At 39.2% G+C, this 17,931-nt stretch overlaps 1 protein-coding gene and 1 pseudogene across 1 annotated transcript in view; one reads left to right on the top strand and one right to left on the bottom strand.

Annotated features, from left to right (window-relative positions):
• The window catches only part of TASP1 (taspase 1), a 302,109-nt gene that overhangs the window by 201,462 nt on the left and 82,716 nt on the right, over window positions 1-17,931 (bottom strand). The window contains exons 7-8 of the mRNA XM_003788007.3: window positions 12,501-12,580; window positions 5,522-5,628 (exon numbers count right to left, since the gene is read on the bottom strand). Of these exons, the coding sequence (XP_003788055.1) occupies window positions 5,522-5,628; window positions 12,501-12,580 (187 nt within the window). The remainder of the gene's footprint in view (window positions 1-5,521; window positions 5,629-12,500; window positions 12,581-17,931) is intronic.
• On the top strand, window positions 5,726-7,136 carry LOC105886810 (annotated as a pseudogene).

Raw genomic sequence — 17,931 nt, 5'->3', positions numbered from 1 at the left:
AACAGAATCCAGTAACACATCAAAAAAAAATTATACACCACGACCAAGTGGGTTTTATCCCAGGATCTCAAGGATGCGTCAACATACGCAAATCTATAAATATAATTCATCACATAAACAAATTAAAAAACAAAGACCATATGATTCTCTCAATTGATGCAGAAAAGCTGTTGATAATATCCAGCATCCGTTCATGCAAGAAACAGAACATGCAAGAAAATCAGTATATAAGGGACATTTCTTAAACTGATAGAGGCCACCTCTATTGAATGGAGTTCAGTTGAAATCATTTCCACTCAGATCAGGAACCAGGCAAGGTTGCCCATTGTCTCCACTGCTCTTTAACATTGTAATGGAAGTTTTAGCCATCACAGTCAGAGAAGAAAAAGCGATCAAGGGTATCCATATAGGGTCAGAAGAGATTAAACTTTCACTCTTCACAGATGATATGACTGTATATCTGGAAGATACCAGGGATTCTACTATTAAACTCCTAGAAGTGATCAAGGAATACAGCAGCGTCTCAGGTTACAAAATCAACACTCAGAAATCGGTAGCCTTTATATATACCAACAGTAGCCAAGCTGAAAAAACAGTCAAGGACTCTATTCCATTCACGGTAGTGCCAAAGAATTTGAAATATTTGGGAGTTTACCTAACAAAGGACGTGAAAGATCTCTATAAAGAGAACTATGAAACTCTAAGAAATGAAATAGCTGAAAATGTTAACAAGTACAAAAACAAACCATGCTCATGGCTGGGAAGAATTAACATTGTTAAAATGTCCATACTACCCAAAGCAATATATAATTTTAATGTAATCCCTATTAAAGCTCCACCGTCATACTTTAAAGATCTAGAAAAAAGAATACTTCATTTTATATGGAATCAGAAAAAACCTCGAATAGCCAAGACATTACTCAGAAATAAAAAGAAAGCAGGAGGAATCACGTTACCAGAACTTAGACTATACTATAAATCCATAGTGATCAAAACAGTACTGTCACAAAAACAGAGAGGTAGATGTATTGAACAGAATAGAGAGCCAACAGATGAATCCAGCTACTTACCGTTACCTGATCTTTGACAAGTCAATTAAAAACATTGAGTGGGGAAAAGATTCCCTATTTAATAAATGGTGCTGGGCTAACTGGTTGGTAACCTGTAGAAGATTGAAACTGGACCCACATTTTTCACCATTAACTTAGATAGACTCTCACTGGATTAAAGATTTAAACTTAAGACATGAAACTATGAAAATACTAGAAGAAAGTGTAAGTGGAGGAAAAACACTTGACAAAATCGACCTGGGCAAAAATTTTATGAGGTAGACCCCTCAGGCAATTGAAGCAACATCAAAAATACACTATGGGACCTGATCAAACTAAAAAGCTTCTGCACAGCCATGAACACAGTAAGTAAAGCAAGTAGACAGCCCTCAGAATGGGAAAAGATATTTGCTGGTTATGTCTCCGACAAAGGTTTAATAACCAGAATCCATAGAGAACTCAAATGTATTAGCAAGAAAAAAACAAGCGATCCTATCTCAGGGTGGGCAAGGGACTTGAAAAGAAATTTCTCTAAAGAAGATAGGCACATGGCCTACAGATATATGAAAAAATGCTCACCATCCTAAATCATCAGAGAAATGCAAATCAAAACTACTTTGAGATATCACCTAACTCCAGTAAGATTAGCCCATATCACAAAATCTCAAAACCAGAGATGCTGGCATGGATGTGGAGAAAAGGGAACACTTCTACACTGCTGGTGGGAATGCAACCTAATACGCTCCTTTTGGAAAGATGTCTGGAGAACATTTAGAGAACTAAAAATAGACCTGCCATTTGATCCTACAATTCCTTTATCAGGTATATATATCCAGAAGACCAAACATCACACTACAACAAAGATATCTGTATCAGAATGTTTATTGTAGCCCAATTCATAATTGCTAGGTCATGGAAGAAGCCCAAGCACCCATTGACCTACGAATGGAATATTATGCAGCCCTAAAGAAAGATGGAGACTTTACTTCCTTCATGTTTACATGGATAGAGCTGGAAAATGTTCTTAGTAAAGTATCTCAAGAATGGAAGAAAAAGTATCCAATGTACACAGCCCTAATTTGAAACTAAATTATAGCTTTCATAGGAAAGATATAACCTAATTATTACCTTAGAATATAAGGAGGGGGAAGGGAGGAAGGGCAGGGTGAGTGGGGGGAGGGGGATTGGTGGGGTCACCTCTATGGTTTATCTTACAAGAGTACAAGTGAATCTTTCTACAAGCAGAGTGTGAATATCTTAATAACTAAGAAAATGACATGAAGGCTACATTAACCAGTTTGATGAGAGTATTTCGAATTATATATGAAAACACCACACTGTACCCCGTGGTTGCATTAATGTACACAGCTATGATTTAATTTTAAAAAAAAAAACTACTCTGAATGCAGAATGCTTCTCTATTTTTATGTTTTTTCTCATCTTTTACAGTTGGTTTCCCCTTATTTAAATCTATAGCAGTTTTTTTATAAACAACTCTGTCTTTTCAAGTTAGTTTTTAAATAGACCACTCTCTTATTGTTCAGACACTTAATTTTCATCCAGATAGCTCTCTTTTTAAACTTAATACTCATCAGTTGACATGAGACTTACTGAATTTGTAATAACAAATTATATGCTACTTCTTAGGTCTCAGGTAAGAAATACATAAATAAAAGGAAAAACACTAATGATTAAAAACAAAGAACATAGAGAGACTTGGTGGCATATAATGCAAATGAAAAGAACAGAGCAGGTGATACACTGAAAGGTATTCCATTAGCTTTGGGTGTTTCAGGGTATTGTTGGCATCAAGTAGCATGTTTTATGGTGAAAGTGGAAAGCATTGGTCAATCTGAGTCCACTAAGGGGAAATACATTTAGAAAACTTGATTTCCACTACCTAACTCCTCACCAGAAAGCCATACTTCCCCAGCTCTCTTCACTTTAGTAAATGTCAATACCTAATAGCTCAAGCTAAAATTTTTAATTTCTTTCTCTTCCATCCCAGTCTCTAAGGCATCAATAATGTCTGTCTTTCTAGAAACCATCAAAATACATCCTGGGTATAATCATGTCTCTCCACCTCTACTCCTATCACCCACAATCCAAGTAACCATCATTTCCCACTTCCTAATGACTCTCCTAACTTCTATTCCTGCCTTCCCAACTTTGATTTATCCTCCATGTAGCAGCCCAGAAAAATCTGCAAGATGTCAATAAGATGGCATTGCTAGCCCACGTTAAACACTTCAATGACTAACCATTATTCTTGAAATGAAATTTAAACTCCTTGCCATGATCCACCAGACCATACAGAAGCTAGCCCAAACCTGCTTCTTTACCCTCATTTCATGCAAAAATGGCATCTAAAAGTGGGCAAAAGAATTTTTTCAAAGAAGACAAATGGCCAAGAAACACATGAAAAAATGTTCAACATCACTATTTACCTCTGTCCAAATCACCACTATTAAAAAGTCAAAAAACAATAAGGTATGTTTACACGTTGTTGGTAGAACTGAAAACTAGTACAATCTCTATGGAAAACAATATTAAAATTCCTAAAAGAGCTAAAAATAGATCTACCATTCAACCCAAAAATCTCATCATCAGGCATCTATGCAAAGGAAAAGAAATTATTTTATCAAAAAGACACCAGTAAGTCAATGTTTATTGCCACACAATTCACAATTGCAAAAATGTAAAGTCAATCTAAGTGGCCATCAACTCAAGCAGATAATGTTAATGTATATACAATAATCACATACACACACACCATGGAGTACTACTCATCCACAAAAAGGAATGAAATAATGTCATTTGCAGAAACATGCATGGAAGGGAAGACCATTATCATAAGTACAGTATCTCAGGAATGTAAAAACAAACACCATATGGGCTGGGCATGGTGGCCTATGCCTGTAATCCTAGCACTCTGGGAGGAAAAGGCAGAAGGCCTTGAGCTCAGGAGTTCAAGACCAGCCTGAGCTAAGCAAGACCCTCCCAACCCACCCCCAACCAAAAAAATAGAAAAAATTAGCCTAGCATGGTAGCACATACATATAGTCCTAACTGCTTAAGAGGCTGAGGCAGAAGGATTGCTTGCACCCAGGAAGTTGCTATGAGCTAGGCTGACACCACCACATTCTAGCCTGGGCAACACAATGAGCCTCTGTCTCAAAAAATAAAAACCATATATTTTCAATAATAAGTGTGAGCTAAATGATGGCTACATGTGGGCACAAAAAGACATACAGGACATTAGAAGCTAAGAAGGGGGAAGGATGGGAAGACAGTCAGGGATACAACTTACCTATTGGGTACTATGAACACTCTCCTGGTGGCCACATTAAAAGACCTGACTTTAGCATTATATAATGTATCCATGTAACAGAACCATTTTTATACCCTTAATATTTTAAAATAATAATTTAAAAAATAAAACAAAATTAATTTCACTTGTTTCTTTTTACTTTTTTAAAAATGCAAGGTGTGACAATAAAGTTCATGAACTTATCCTAGAAGGGGTGCTACATACCTCTTTGCTGAATATGTATCACTACAGTCACCTCTGAAGTACTCCCCTTGGAAAGCTATACACAAATGCCAGTGACTAGTCTACCCCTCAAAGCAATTTTGGAACTATTCTTCTGAAATGGCCAATAGAACTGTTCATATTACCCTTGATGTCCTGAGTGTCATCAAAAGCTCTTCCTTTCAATATTTCCTTTACCTTCAGGTAAAGAAAAAGTCACTCACGGCCAGACCAGGTAAGTAGGGAGGGTGTTCTAATACAGTTACTTGTTTACTGGCCAAAAGCTCCCTCACAGACAGTGTCATGAGCCAAGGCAATGTCATGAGCTAACTCCTAATGCAAAAGTCGCACCTTTCTCATGCCAGCATTTTTTAATATTTTCCAAACTATTTCTCTGTTGATGTTTGTCGCTACTCCTCACAGTCAACTGATGATTCTGATGCACAATTCAATGAATTTTCGCAATGTTTTCATCAGTTCTGCATATTACTGGCCACCCTGACCTCTATCAGTGATGCTTTCTCTGCCCTCAGAAAAATGTTTAACCCCTTTGTACATTACTGTTTTCTTCCATGGCATTATCCCCATAAACTTGGACTAACATGTTTCTGATTTTACTTCTACTCTTGCCAAGCTTAACAAGACATTTAAACAGCACAGAAAAAAAAAAAAACACTCAGTAATAAACACTGCAGTGAGACAATGATATGCCCAAATTATGAAACCTTACTAACTCTTTGTACAATGCTGCCAACATAAGCGGACCATGACAAATTCACAAACTTAATCGTAGGACCTCATGTAAGTACTGAAAAACTTTACATATGTGGCATGCATTTAATTCTACAGGATCATACTGTTCTCAAGCTTATACACCTAAATGCAGATTAGAGATATCATTATGATAAATTCATTATTAATACTCCAAACACCTCCTGACCTTTTCACTTGATTGTCTTCTTTTCTTTAGTTGAATGAAATCTGTTTCCACCCTTTCTGCCAGTTCTAGTTTCCTCTTGTTTCTTTTAAATGCAGCTAAACTGAATCCTATAAAAGAAACATTAAAAATATAATTTGAGAGATATTACAATAACAAGGCAAATATGATATCCTGAAGAGCCTTCCCAGAACAAAATCCTTAAGGATGTTAAAGTCTTTTCAATATAAACTGAGGTATAGGGGAAGAAGAGTAATAACCTAAAGTATAAATATTAAGATAAAACCCAGAGAAATAAATGAGTCCTGAAGGCAGACACTACCTAGAGGGTATCTGTCAACACATGCCACCTCCAAATGTGCTTTAAGAATCTCTGTGCACAAAGGACAGGAGATGAAACTTGAGAAAAAATCAGCATTAAAAAATATATTGGAGATTATCCACCAAAAAAGGGAGAGAATTTCAAAGGTTGACACACCCAGTGAACTAAGAAAGAATAATTTACACCATTTACAAAGAAACAGAAAACTTACAAGTCTCAGCCTTGTCTCCAGATATAAAAGAAGAAAAGTCTTCCTAGAAAATTCATGATTAAAGACGACATTCAGATAAGTTAAGAGAAAAATGTGTATTACCTCTGACACCTAGAAAAAACAAGCAATTGCAGTGTGGCAGTGCCTGAAAAGGCCTCCAAACATACATGTAAATATTCCTAGAAAAACACACAAACCTTAACTTACTCAGGTGTCACTGAATTGCCATGTTTCAATTAATATGTGCCCATAGTTTTTAAAAAATGCACAAAACAGCATTTATACGTGTTCAGACACAGCTTCTGACACCATGCTGCCTCTGCTCGGATGTGTGCATAGTGCCCTAGGCCCTGCCACAGCCACCCCACCGCTCCCACAGCTACTGCACCTGGTGCCGCGGCCAAGCGCCCGGGCCTCCAGCGGCCTCCTGGACCCTGAGCCCGTAGCTGAGGCTGCGGAGTGCTGCACACCGAAGGGGACAAATCTTTTATTAAATTTCTGCGTGATGAAATTAAGGAGGAAAAGAAAATCCAGAAGTATAAATCTCTCCCCAAGATGTCTGGAGGTTGGGAGTTGGAAGTGAATGGGACCGAAGAAAATCAGCGCAGAAAGTAGCTGGGGAAAAGATAGCTGTCCCTTTCAACATTAACGACAATATCCCACCAACATATGATGGTGAAGAGGAGCCCTCACAAGGGCAGAAAGTTGAGGAACAGGAGCCTGAACTGATGTCAACTCCCAATTTCATGGTTGCAGTTACTTAGAATGAAGGCAAGAAGGCCCTTTGCTGGACTACCACTATCCAGACGATGAGGATGGACAATAAGAGGAGGCCGAAAGTGACATTTTCTCTATCAGGAAAGCTAGTTTCCAATCCACCAGCAATTCTGAATGGAAGGACACTAATTACACACTCAACACAGGTACCCTGGACTGGGCCTTGTATGACCATCTAATGAATTTCCTTGAGGACTAGGGTGGACAACACTTTTGCAGCTGAGTTGTTAGAACTCAGCACAGCCCTGGAACACCAGAAGTACATGACTTTTCTCAAAGACTTCAAAACTTTTGTCAAAAGCCAGTAGAGTAGAGGATACAGAGACACTGAAAGCCTTACTTTTACGGCAGGCTTTAGCCAGTGAACAAATCCCACTCTACAGCCAGACACATGTGCTTTGAAATGGTTATCATCCTACTATCATGGAAAAAATAAACAGCAAATGTAAATTATTTCTTTTGTATTCACTTGGCTTTTTTCTGTACAAATCTAGATTTTTGTATAACGTAATGACAGACAATAAAATTGGCTTAGCTTCTCAAAATAAAAATGCACAAAATATCCCCAAGAATAAAAAGAATAGAATTCAGCCAAATATCAGAAAGCATAATTTGACCTGCAGAGACCTCAGATACTAGAATAATCAGGTACAGACTATAAGACATGTTTATGCACAAAGCAATAAAAGAAGATATCAGGGTAGAGGTACCAACAGAGTGATAAAAATGACCAGGCAGACTTGAAAAACAAATAGAACGCCAATAAATAAACTAATTTACCAAAAATTTTAAATTTGATATACAGATTTTAACAGCCAATCATATTCAGGTGATAAGAACTGAAATACATACTGAAGAGGTGTTAGAAGTATTCTGATAATGGCAAATTAACTTATTCAGGATAATTCTCTCATCGAATATTACTAAAAATTTTGGGTAAGATATTAAAAATACCATCTTAAAGTCATAAAAATCTTACAGGAAATACCAAGGTAAACTCTGGGGGTAAACTGCGAACTAAAGGTATTGCTGCACTAGGAGTTTTTACCAACAGTAGCACACCTGTGTATGTTTAGTGGCATCAAGGAATGCCATAAGCCCAGAGCCAGGAAAATTGGAGGCTTCTGTGGCAGAGACTCCCACGACAAGCTGAGAATTTAAAGTACCTTCTCCAAAAACAACAAGGAAAGTCTTAGAAATCAATAACAGAAGGAAAAGTAGAAAATACACAACTCTGTGAAAATTAAATAAAACACAAAAAGAAATTTCAGTAGAAAAAGAAATTAGAAAATACTTAGACATGAATAAGAATGACCACACAAGGGTGGCGCCTGTGGCTCAGTGGGTTGGGCACCGGCCCCACATACTGAGGGTGGTGGGTTCAAACCTGGCCCTGGTCAAACTGCAACAAAAAAAATAGCCAGGCATTGTGGCAGGCACCTATAGTCCCAGCTACTTGGGAGGCTGAGGCAAGAGAATTGCCTAAGCCCAGGAGTTGGAGATAGCTGAGAGCAGTGTGATGCCACGGCACTCTACCAAGGGCGATAAAGTGAGACTCTGTCTCTACAAAAAAAAAAAAAAAAAAGAATGAACACACAAGATATCAAAACTTCTGAAGAACAGCAAAAGTATGGTGAGAATAAACTTTACAGCTATAAACACTTACATTAAAAACAGAAGAGGCCAGGTTGGGTATAGTGGCTTACACCTCAGGAGGCAAACCCAAAAGGACTGCTTGAGCTCTGGAGTTTAGACCAGACTGAGCAAGAACAAGACTCCTATTTCTACCAAAAATACAAAAATTAGCCAGACATTGTGGTGGACTGTAGGGAACATACTATGGGTAATAGGGCCCTCACAGCCAGGAGGGGCATTCAGGAACAACCACCAGCTGCTTCTCCTTTAACAACATTCTTTCCACCTGCCAGAAGTCATGGAGCCCAAGCATACTTTTCTTGTTATCCACAAACACACAGTTATTCCTCTTTCAGGATGATCTCTACACCATGTGCTAAGATTTACCCAACCTTGTTAAGACACTGTATAAATAAAGCTGTTAACACAGTTCAGGTGCTGGCTGCAGTCATCAGCTGCATCAGTCCTCCCAACATCATCCTATCTCTCGTCTTATGTGTTGTTTTGTTCTTGTGTGTGTCCCTCTCCTTCATTTCCCACCTTTCCACTCAGGTCAACTCTCCCTCCTTGTGCCCAGTCAAGAGAGGAATTCTCCTCTCTCATGCTGGTACACAACAGTGAATGCCTATAGTCCCAGCTACTCAGGATGCTGAGACAGAAGGATTGTTTGAGCCCAGGAGTTCAAAGTTGTTGTGGCGCCAGACAGAAATTCAGATATAGGTTCGGCGCCTGTGGCTCAAGTGGCTAAGGCACCAGTCACATACACCTGAGCTGGCGGGTTCAAATCCAGCCCAGGCCCGCCAAACAAAGACAACTGCAATCAAAAAATAGCCGGGCATTGTAGCAGGCACCTGTGGTCCCAGCTACTTGGGAGGCTGAGGCAGGAGACTGACTCCCTTGAGCCCAGGAGTTGGAGGTTTGCTGTGAGCTGTGATGCCACAGCATTCTACCCAGGGGGACAGCTTGAGGTACTGTCTCAAAAAAAAAAAAAGAAAAAAAAAGAAATTCAGATATATACATGCCATATCTGGCACATATATAGCCAGTATATCTGGCATATATAAACACTCTCTCTCTCTCTCTCTATATATATATATAATAAGTACATATGAAAACACTGAAATACATGAATGAAATAATAAATCCATAAATATTTTTATGAAAATATTCATACATAATGAAGTACATATGAAAATATTGAAGGTTTAACAAGTTCTTTTAGAATAAAAAAATCTTAGAAAGATATTCTAAAATATTCTGGAACATTCAAAAAGATTAAAAAGTTAAAAATTACGTGCCCCCAAAAGGTAATATGGAACAAAGCACATCATTTACTATCTATCACTAATACACAAACTAATTTTTACTGAGGATTAGACAAATAGCCCAATAGAAGGTGGTATCTGGGTTTTTTAATATACATGATAGTTGTAATTCATTATAGGTCAATACCATTCTTTTTTGTAGAGAATAGAATTCATATATCACTTTACATTCAAATATCTGATTTACTCAGAGAACATTTCTTGCTAGTTGATTACACAAGTTTCAAGAAATCTATGGTATGTTATGTTTTTCTTGTTATGATCATAAAATACTAGTGCATAGTGAAAAACATTTTTGTCATCCTACAAAATCTAGTCATGCATTTTACAATACCCTTTAATGTAAATGATCTGAAGTAAATTGGCAAACTAAACATATAAGTTTATTTCCATATCTTACTAAAACCCTACCAAAAATAAATTTAATGAAGAAAAAAAGATTTAAACAACTCCCTAGAAGGAGAAAAAAATAGAGAATTTAAAAAGAAGAAAAAAAGTTTTGAAAAAGATACAGGAGACTGGAGCACAATATCCAACATCTAATTAATAAAAATTGGAAAAATAAAACAGAAAATATGAAAGAAAATACTCCACAACTTCTTTAATTTCCCCAAAACTGAACACTTGAATTTCCAGACAAAAGTGCTAAATAAGTACTCAGCAGAGAGTGGGGAAAAAAAAAAAAAAAACCCTGCCTTAAGATGCTTCACTGAAAGATAATCCAAACATGGGAATTAAGAGCTTCCTTCCAAAGGGGAAAAAATATACTACAAAAACTAGGAGTCTTACATAATAGCAAGACTGAAAACCAGATGATAAGATAATGCGTGGCACCTGTGGCTCAGTGAGTAGGGTGCCGGCCCCATAGACCAAGGGTGGCAGGGTGGAACCGGGCTCTGACCAAACTGCAACAAAAAACAGCCCAGCGCTCTGGCGGGTGCCTGTAGTCCCAGCTACTGGGGAGGCTGAGGCAGAGGCAAGAGAATCGCCTAAGCCCAAAAGTTGGAGGTTGGTGTAAGCTGTGCCGCCATGGAGAGGGTGGCTCCAAAGTGAGACTCTGTGAGACAAAGTGAGACAAACTAAGACAAGAAAGAAAAACACGTGAGATCAAGGACACAGAAAATCTGATACTGAAGAGAAGCAAAAAGAATCTCAAGGTAAAGAGAAGTGAAGGCCAAGATGACAGTTAGTTACACAGCAGGCCAAGTTTGTCTACAATAATAAGCAGTCTACAATGGAAGGGGCCAGGTGGCATATCTCCAAGAGAAAAAATGGAACTGGCAGGTGATCTGATTTGTTTCACAGATAGTAAGTCTAAGACAAGTTCCACTGGAAAAACTGTAAGGCAGAATTAGGATGGGCACTAAAGGCAATTTAGAACTCTCATACTCCTGCCACACTGCCACACATGCATTCCTCTTCCCTCCAGCCTTCCTATTACAAGTTTCAGCTACATGAATATTCATATTGAATATATTATTAAGAGCTGAGCTTGTATACTTTCTATGAAATATGTGTATAACCATATCCTTTTTATACAACTTGGTTTCCTCAGCATTAATGTGTCTTCAGTTTTTCATTTGATAATTTAAATTATATTCACAAATTACATTGGTAAAAATAAAAATTTAACTTGATCAGTTATGTTTTTAACATCTTTCTCATTTTCTGCAAATATGTACCTACCATTTCTTTTTAAAAACAGACATATATATAAACATACATGTACATATTTTATAAGTTCATTTTTCTTTTTTTAATCATCACATTTAATTATCAGACACAAGTCTTAATTTCTAGTTACTTCATAACATTTCATTATAAGATTACATAATCATTTATTTACTCATATTCCTCTGTATTGAGCATAAGACTTTTTCAAATGTTTTTATATTCTTAATAATATTGAGTACCCTTCCACATAAATCTTTGTTTATATCTCCAATATAAGGGTTTGGATAGATAAACCAATGAGTAGTTCCTAAACCCTTTTATCTATACTGCTTAGCTGTCCCTCAAAATCTCTGCCAATTTACATTTTCACTATAATGTGTTATGCTCCTATCACCAAACACTTACCAGGAATTATATTTTTTAACTCTTTCAGAAAATAGTACAGAACAAATTTAACATGTACTAATTTGAATTTCTCTATTAGTTATGTTATCTACTTAGGACTTTTCACCATTTTTCTATTGGGCTATTATTTGTATTTGTGTTTTTAGTTAAGTTTAATTAAACTTCTTCACAGATGAAAGACACAGGTCCCCTTGCCATATTAGTGACAAATATTTTTCTGTTTTAACTTTTACCTAGTGACACCTTTATTTTTCTTTCCCTTACTCTGACATCAGCTCAAGAACAATTAAATGCTGACTTATTTTTCTTTTCTCTCTCTCTTTTTCTCTCTTTGGAGGGTGGTATTGTGATTTTATTAGTAGTAATTACTTTAAATAACCTAAAGGCACTCTTAGCAATACTTATATAAAAGTATATACTTATATAAAAGCATGAGAAAGCAACAAGTAGACCTTAGGAATATAAAGGTCTCTTAAAATCAAATAACTTCCTACATACATTTTAACTGTAAATATTTCAACACATAAGCTTTCTTTCCTAAATATCTGTTATATATGGGTCATAATAGGAGTAATGCTATACTTGCAGGCATATGTACTCATTTAGCTTAATTTTTTAAAAATTCTTACTCACTTGTAGTCATGATGTTAGGAGGGCAAGAGGGTATTCCATGATCTACTGCCCATCTGTGGGCTCCTTCTCCAACTAAAAAGCTAACAAAAGAAAAATTATTTTAAAAATTCAGTGTCACTTCCCACTTATTCAATAAAATTAATATAAGTAATATTGTAAGGAAATTGACAAAAAAGTCTTGCATAGAAATATAATTCCAGATTTACCTCAAAATAAGATGACTATCATGCTCAAAAATTCTTTTAAACTTTTCAACAAATTAGAAATTTGACCAATGGAAATGCTGCCATATAATTTGCCATAACTAACAAGTAAAATAGGCAAAACACAATAAAAAGTAAAAATAGTTGACTTCACAGTGGAAAATATTAAAATTCATCTTGGATTAACATTGTTCTCAGTTTATGTCAGAAGACCTATTTAATCAGGTTAAAAGAGTTTAAAATTAAGTGAATGTCTTGAGATTTAGTATTCCTGTCTAACAGAATACCTGGATCTACCCAAAATTAGTGTGTACATCTAGAGATGCCCAAACATATACCCTTACATGTATCTAAGCCTTGATACAACAGACATATATATACATAACTCCAAGATTCATTTTCACTGTGATAAGTAAAGAACTGTGGTATGTCCCAGAGGAATCATCTTAAGCCTTGCACAGCAGGTTTTAACAAAACAAAGCGAATAAAAGGATACCGATAATTAGGAAATACTTATTTTCAAAGATTCCAAATAGCCTATAAGATAATTAACCATCACATCGCCTAAGTAATTTGAGTAAGCAAATAGTAATGGCAAGCAGTTACTACAATAATCCATCACTTCAGCCAGCTAGTAATGGATTCCTTGAACTTGCTGCCTGCTTGTTAGTTTCCCACATTCTATTTTTTGTTTCTGTTCTTCTAATCATTCCAACACTAAAGATTTTATTGTTAATAAGACCAGTGACAGGGAGGGGCAAGATGGCGGACTGGAGTCAGCCTCCAACAGAAGCTCCCATCCAGAAGAACGGATAAAGTCCAGAAAATACCCAATTAAGCTAAAGACTGGGAGCCCAGCTGAGAGAGAAGAGTGAAGCTGAGGCAGGCTATGACTCTAAGAAAGCCAATTTCCACAGGTTTTCTCCAGGTGAGCCAATGAACTGGGGACCTACTGCCTCACCCCACATGTGAGAGCTATAGGAAGTGGGGTCTATTTCCCTAGAGGAATGCTGAGAGACTCCGAACATTCTCTCCCAGGCAGAAAATTTGAACGAACCTTCTCACTACCATTCTGAACTCCCAGTCCCCCTTGTCTGCATAGACTATGAGAGAAGGCTATAGAGCATAGTCCCCCACCCCTGCCAGACCAAGCGCCCTGCTGCAGGCTGCCTGTGACTGCTGGAGCCAGCAGTCCCCAGGCTGTGCTCCCTACACCTGGTCCCCCATCTCGCCTGGCCCCCCGCAAACGGCTGGCCTGCTTGTGTCTGCCAGAGCCGCCCCCTCACCCCCCCTCACAGGCCACCTGCCTGTGACCACCAGAGCCTGTGCACCCTGGGCTGAGCTCCCTGCACCTGGCTAGCCTGCCTGGGACTGCCAGAGACCGCGTGCCCCAGGTTACAATCCCCACATCTGGCCTGCCTGGAACCACCAGGGCCAGCGGCCCCAGGTTGCGCTACCCGGACCAGCTGGCCTGTCTGTGACTGCCAGAGCCAGTGCTCTCTGGGCTAAGCTCCAGGAGCCTAGCTGACTGCCAGAGCCTGGGCGCCTTGGGCTGCACCCCCCCAGCCCCCCACCCCTGCCAGCCCGCCTGTGACTGCCAGAGCCGGCAATACCTGCTTGTGCTCCCAGTGTTCGGTCCCCCCTCCCCCACACGTCCACCCAGCCCGAGACTACCAGAACCACTGGCAATCTCCGGACAACGTTCCCCCGCCTCTCCACACCCTCCCAGCCTCTGAGCCAGTCCCCGCCCAAACAGACTCCTGAGCTCAGTGACACCACCCCCGCACTCCCCCACCCCACCACCCCCACCCCGCGCCTGACCAAACTCCTGAGCAGAGTGCTCTCCTTGCTGAAGACACTGGGCGCCAAGGACTGCCAGAATTGCTGCAGCCTCCCCAGCCCTGCTGCTGATCCCTGTACCTGTGCTCCTACCTTTTTAAGTCTATAAATCACTAGTGATCTGTCGGGCTGCCATAAGAGGCCTATATGTATAATCAGAATTCTGAAGGATAGAAAAGAAGGAAGGGCCATCCTGCCTGTGACTACCAGAGCCGACACTCCCTGGGCTGGTGGGGCTCCCAGCCTCTGTGCCATGCCCCCTCCCAACCAGACTCCTGAGCTGAGCGCTCCTTGCTGAAGACACCTGGTGCCAGGGACTGCCAGAATTGCTGCAGGCTCCCCAGCCCTGCTGCTGAATCCCTGTACCTGCGCTCCAGAGTTGCTCCAACAGTCAGAACTACGTGCCTGCGGCAGTCACCCTGGGAGCTACACAGGGTCACTTCCCACAAAGATCCAACCACAATAGAGTGAGCCCAGCCGGGTCTAATTTTGAAGAGACACCTCCCCAACTCTGCGATCTCCCAGAGGAAACCAGAACTCACTCTATAGGGATACCAATGCTGCAGAGTGGCAGAGACAAAGGCTCAGTGACTGTAGGAGAAAAGTATTTGCTGACCTGCTACTCTCAGGATTAGACTGAGACCAAGTGGAACACTAGCCAGTGCCTACTGAATACTTGAGGCGGGCAGGCCTCAGATCCCTCAACCTGTTGGCAGCAGAGGGTAGTGGTTGGGCTGCAGGGCCATTGACCTTTCATTGACTCTGACAGGCACAAACTCCAGTATACTAGCTCACTGTAGAGAGCAGGACTTGAGTCCTGCTGGGCCACCAGTGACTAGGCGTAAAAGAGGAGCAAACCCTGCTACCGGGCAAGCCTTTTTGACTGCACAGAGCATTGGAGGGATCCAAATTTGAGCAGCTAGTAGACCTCTGCCTTCTAGTTGCTAGAGACCTTTTGAACTCTCCCACTTGAGAGTTCATACAGACTGGGTCTATTGGTTTGGAACTCCTAACCTAGACCAATTTCCCATGGCCCCCTCAGTTGATACCTTGGTTGTGTAGGAACCAGAAGCGTTCATTTGTCTCCTCCAATAGACATCCACAGGGGGTGGGCTGTCTTAATAGCTTGTATCTCTCCACAGATAAGACTCTACCAGAGTCACTGATCCAGTAGACTCAGAGAAGAACCAGCTACGCACAAGACAGAGCCACCTAACCCCACCACATCAAGCAGGTTTACTCAGCCTCAGACTGTAATATTATACAGGTCTTTTGTAAAGCCATAGGGAAAAAGCTGCAGCCATCAGTCCCAGATCCTTGACAAAGGGCTGGTTAACCACAACCCTAGGAATTCCCAATCCAATTTCACCTTATCTGCCCATCTAGCAAACGGTGAAAAATAAACATGGGGCAGAAACTCTGGAAAAACTATGGCAACATGAATAATCAGAGTAGATCAACTCCTCAAGGAATGATATGATAGATACACCACAAGATCCCATTCATAAGCAAATGGATAAGATATCAGAAATAAAGTTCAGAGTGTGGATAGAAAACAAGATCAACAGAATGGAGGACAAGAGGCAATCAGAATTTCAAGAAATTATTCAAAAGATGTCTCAAGAACTTAATGATTTCAAAGATAAAATGACCAAACATTTTGACACTTTGAGGCAAGAGTTTGCAGCCCTCAAAGATCTGAAAAATTTGGTAGAATCTCTTGCTAACAGAGTGGGGCAGGCAGAAGAAAGGATCTCTGACATTGAAGACAAAGCATGGGAACGTGCCGAAGTACTCAAAAATGAAGAGAAATGGAGAGCAAAAATGGATCATTCTCTCAGAGAGCTCTAGGATAATTCAAAGAAAACTAATATTTGCCTTATAGGAATCCCTGAAGGCGAGGAAATCACTTCACAAAACACAGAGGCTCTTCTTCATGAAATTATGAAAGAGGACTTTCCAGACATGTAAAGAGACTCTGAAATTCAGATGACAGTTTCAGAACCCCAGCATGACTCAACCCAAATAGACATCCCCTAGGTACATCATAATTAAACTCACTGAAGTTAATATAAAAGAGAAAATTGTGAAAGCAGCTAGACGTAAGAAAACCATAACTTACAAGGAGAAGAGTATTAGAATGACTACAGATCTCTCTACTGAAAGCTTTCAGGGTAGAAGAGGATGGTCATCAACTTTTAATCTACAAAAACAAGACAACTTTCAACCCATGATCCTGTATCCAGCTAAACTGAGTTTCATCTATGATGGAGAAATTTAACGACATTCACATGTTGAAGAAATTTGCCATAATTAAACCAGCTCTCCAGGAGATTCTCAAACCTATCCTCCATAATGACCACTGCAATCCTTCACCATAAAAATAAACTCACTCAGGAACTTTGGATCAAATTCCAACTTCCACAGTGGTGAAAGGATGAAAAATGTCCACTGGACCTTCGAGCAACTAGATACCCAAAATTGTACCAAGCTTATCAATAATTTCAATAAATTTGAATGGTTTAAATTGTCCTCTTAAGAGGCATAGATTGGCTGATTGGATACAGAAACTCAGACCAGACATCTGCTGTATTCAAGAATTGCATCTTACTTTAAAAGATAAATATAGGCTCCGGGTGAAGGGATGGTCATCTATATTCCAGGCAAATGGAAAGCAGAAAAAAAAACATTGCAATTTTATTTGCAGATACAATAGGGTTTAAACCAACAAAAGTAAGCAAGGATGAGGATGGCCATTTTATATTTCTTGAGGGTAATACTCAATATGATGAGATCTCAATTATCAATATCTATGCACCCAACCAGAATGCACCTCAATTTATAAGAGATACTATAACGGGCATGAGCAACTAGATCTCTCCCAGTTCCATCATAGTCAGATATTTTAATATTCCTTTGGCAGTGTTGGATAGATCAATAAGAAGCTTAGCAAAGAATTATAGATTTAAAATTAACTGTTCAACTTTTGGATCTAACAAACATCTACAGAACATTTCATCCTAACAAAAATGAATACACATTTTTCTCATCAGTCCATGGAACATACTCCAAAATGGATCACATCTTAAGCCATAAATCTAACCTCAGTAAATTTAAAAGAAAAGAAAATATTCCATGCATCTTCTCGGACCATCATGGAATAAAAGTAGAACTCAGTAATATCAGGAATCTGCAGACTCATACAAAAACATGGAAGCTAAATAAACTTATGCTGAATCATAGATGGGTCAGAGATGACATCAAGAAGGAAATTGCCAAATTTTTAGAACAAAACGGCAATGAAGACACGAGTTCTCAGAACCTCTGGGATACTTAAAAGGCAGTCCTAAGAGGGAAATTTATAGCATTGCAAGCCTTCCTCAAGAGAG

Source organism: Otolemur garnettii, unplaced genomic scaffold (assembly GCF_000181295.1).
Source record: "Otolemur garnettii isolate 467f Iridium unplaced genomic scaffold, OtoGar3 scaffold00025, whole genome shotgun sequence".
Taxonomy (NCBI): Eukaryota; Metazoa; Chordata; class Mammalia; order Primates; family Galagidae; genus Otolemur; species Otolemur garnettii.
Note: the sequence above shows the minus strand (reverse complement) of the source record. Positions and strands in the feature narration are given on the sequence as shown.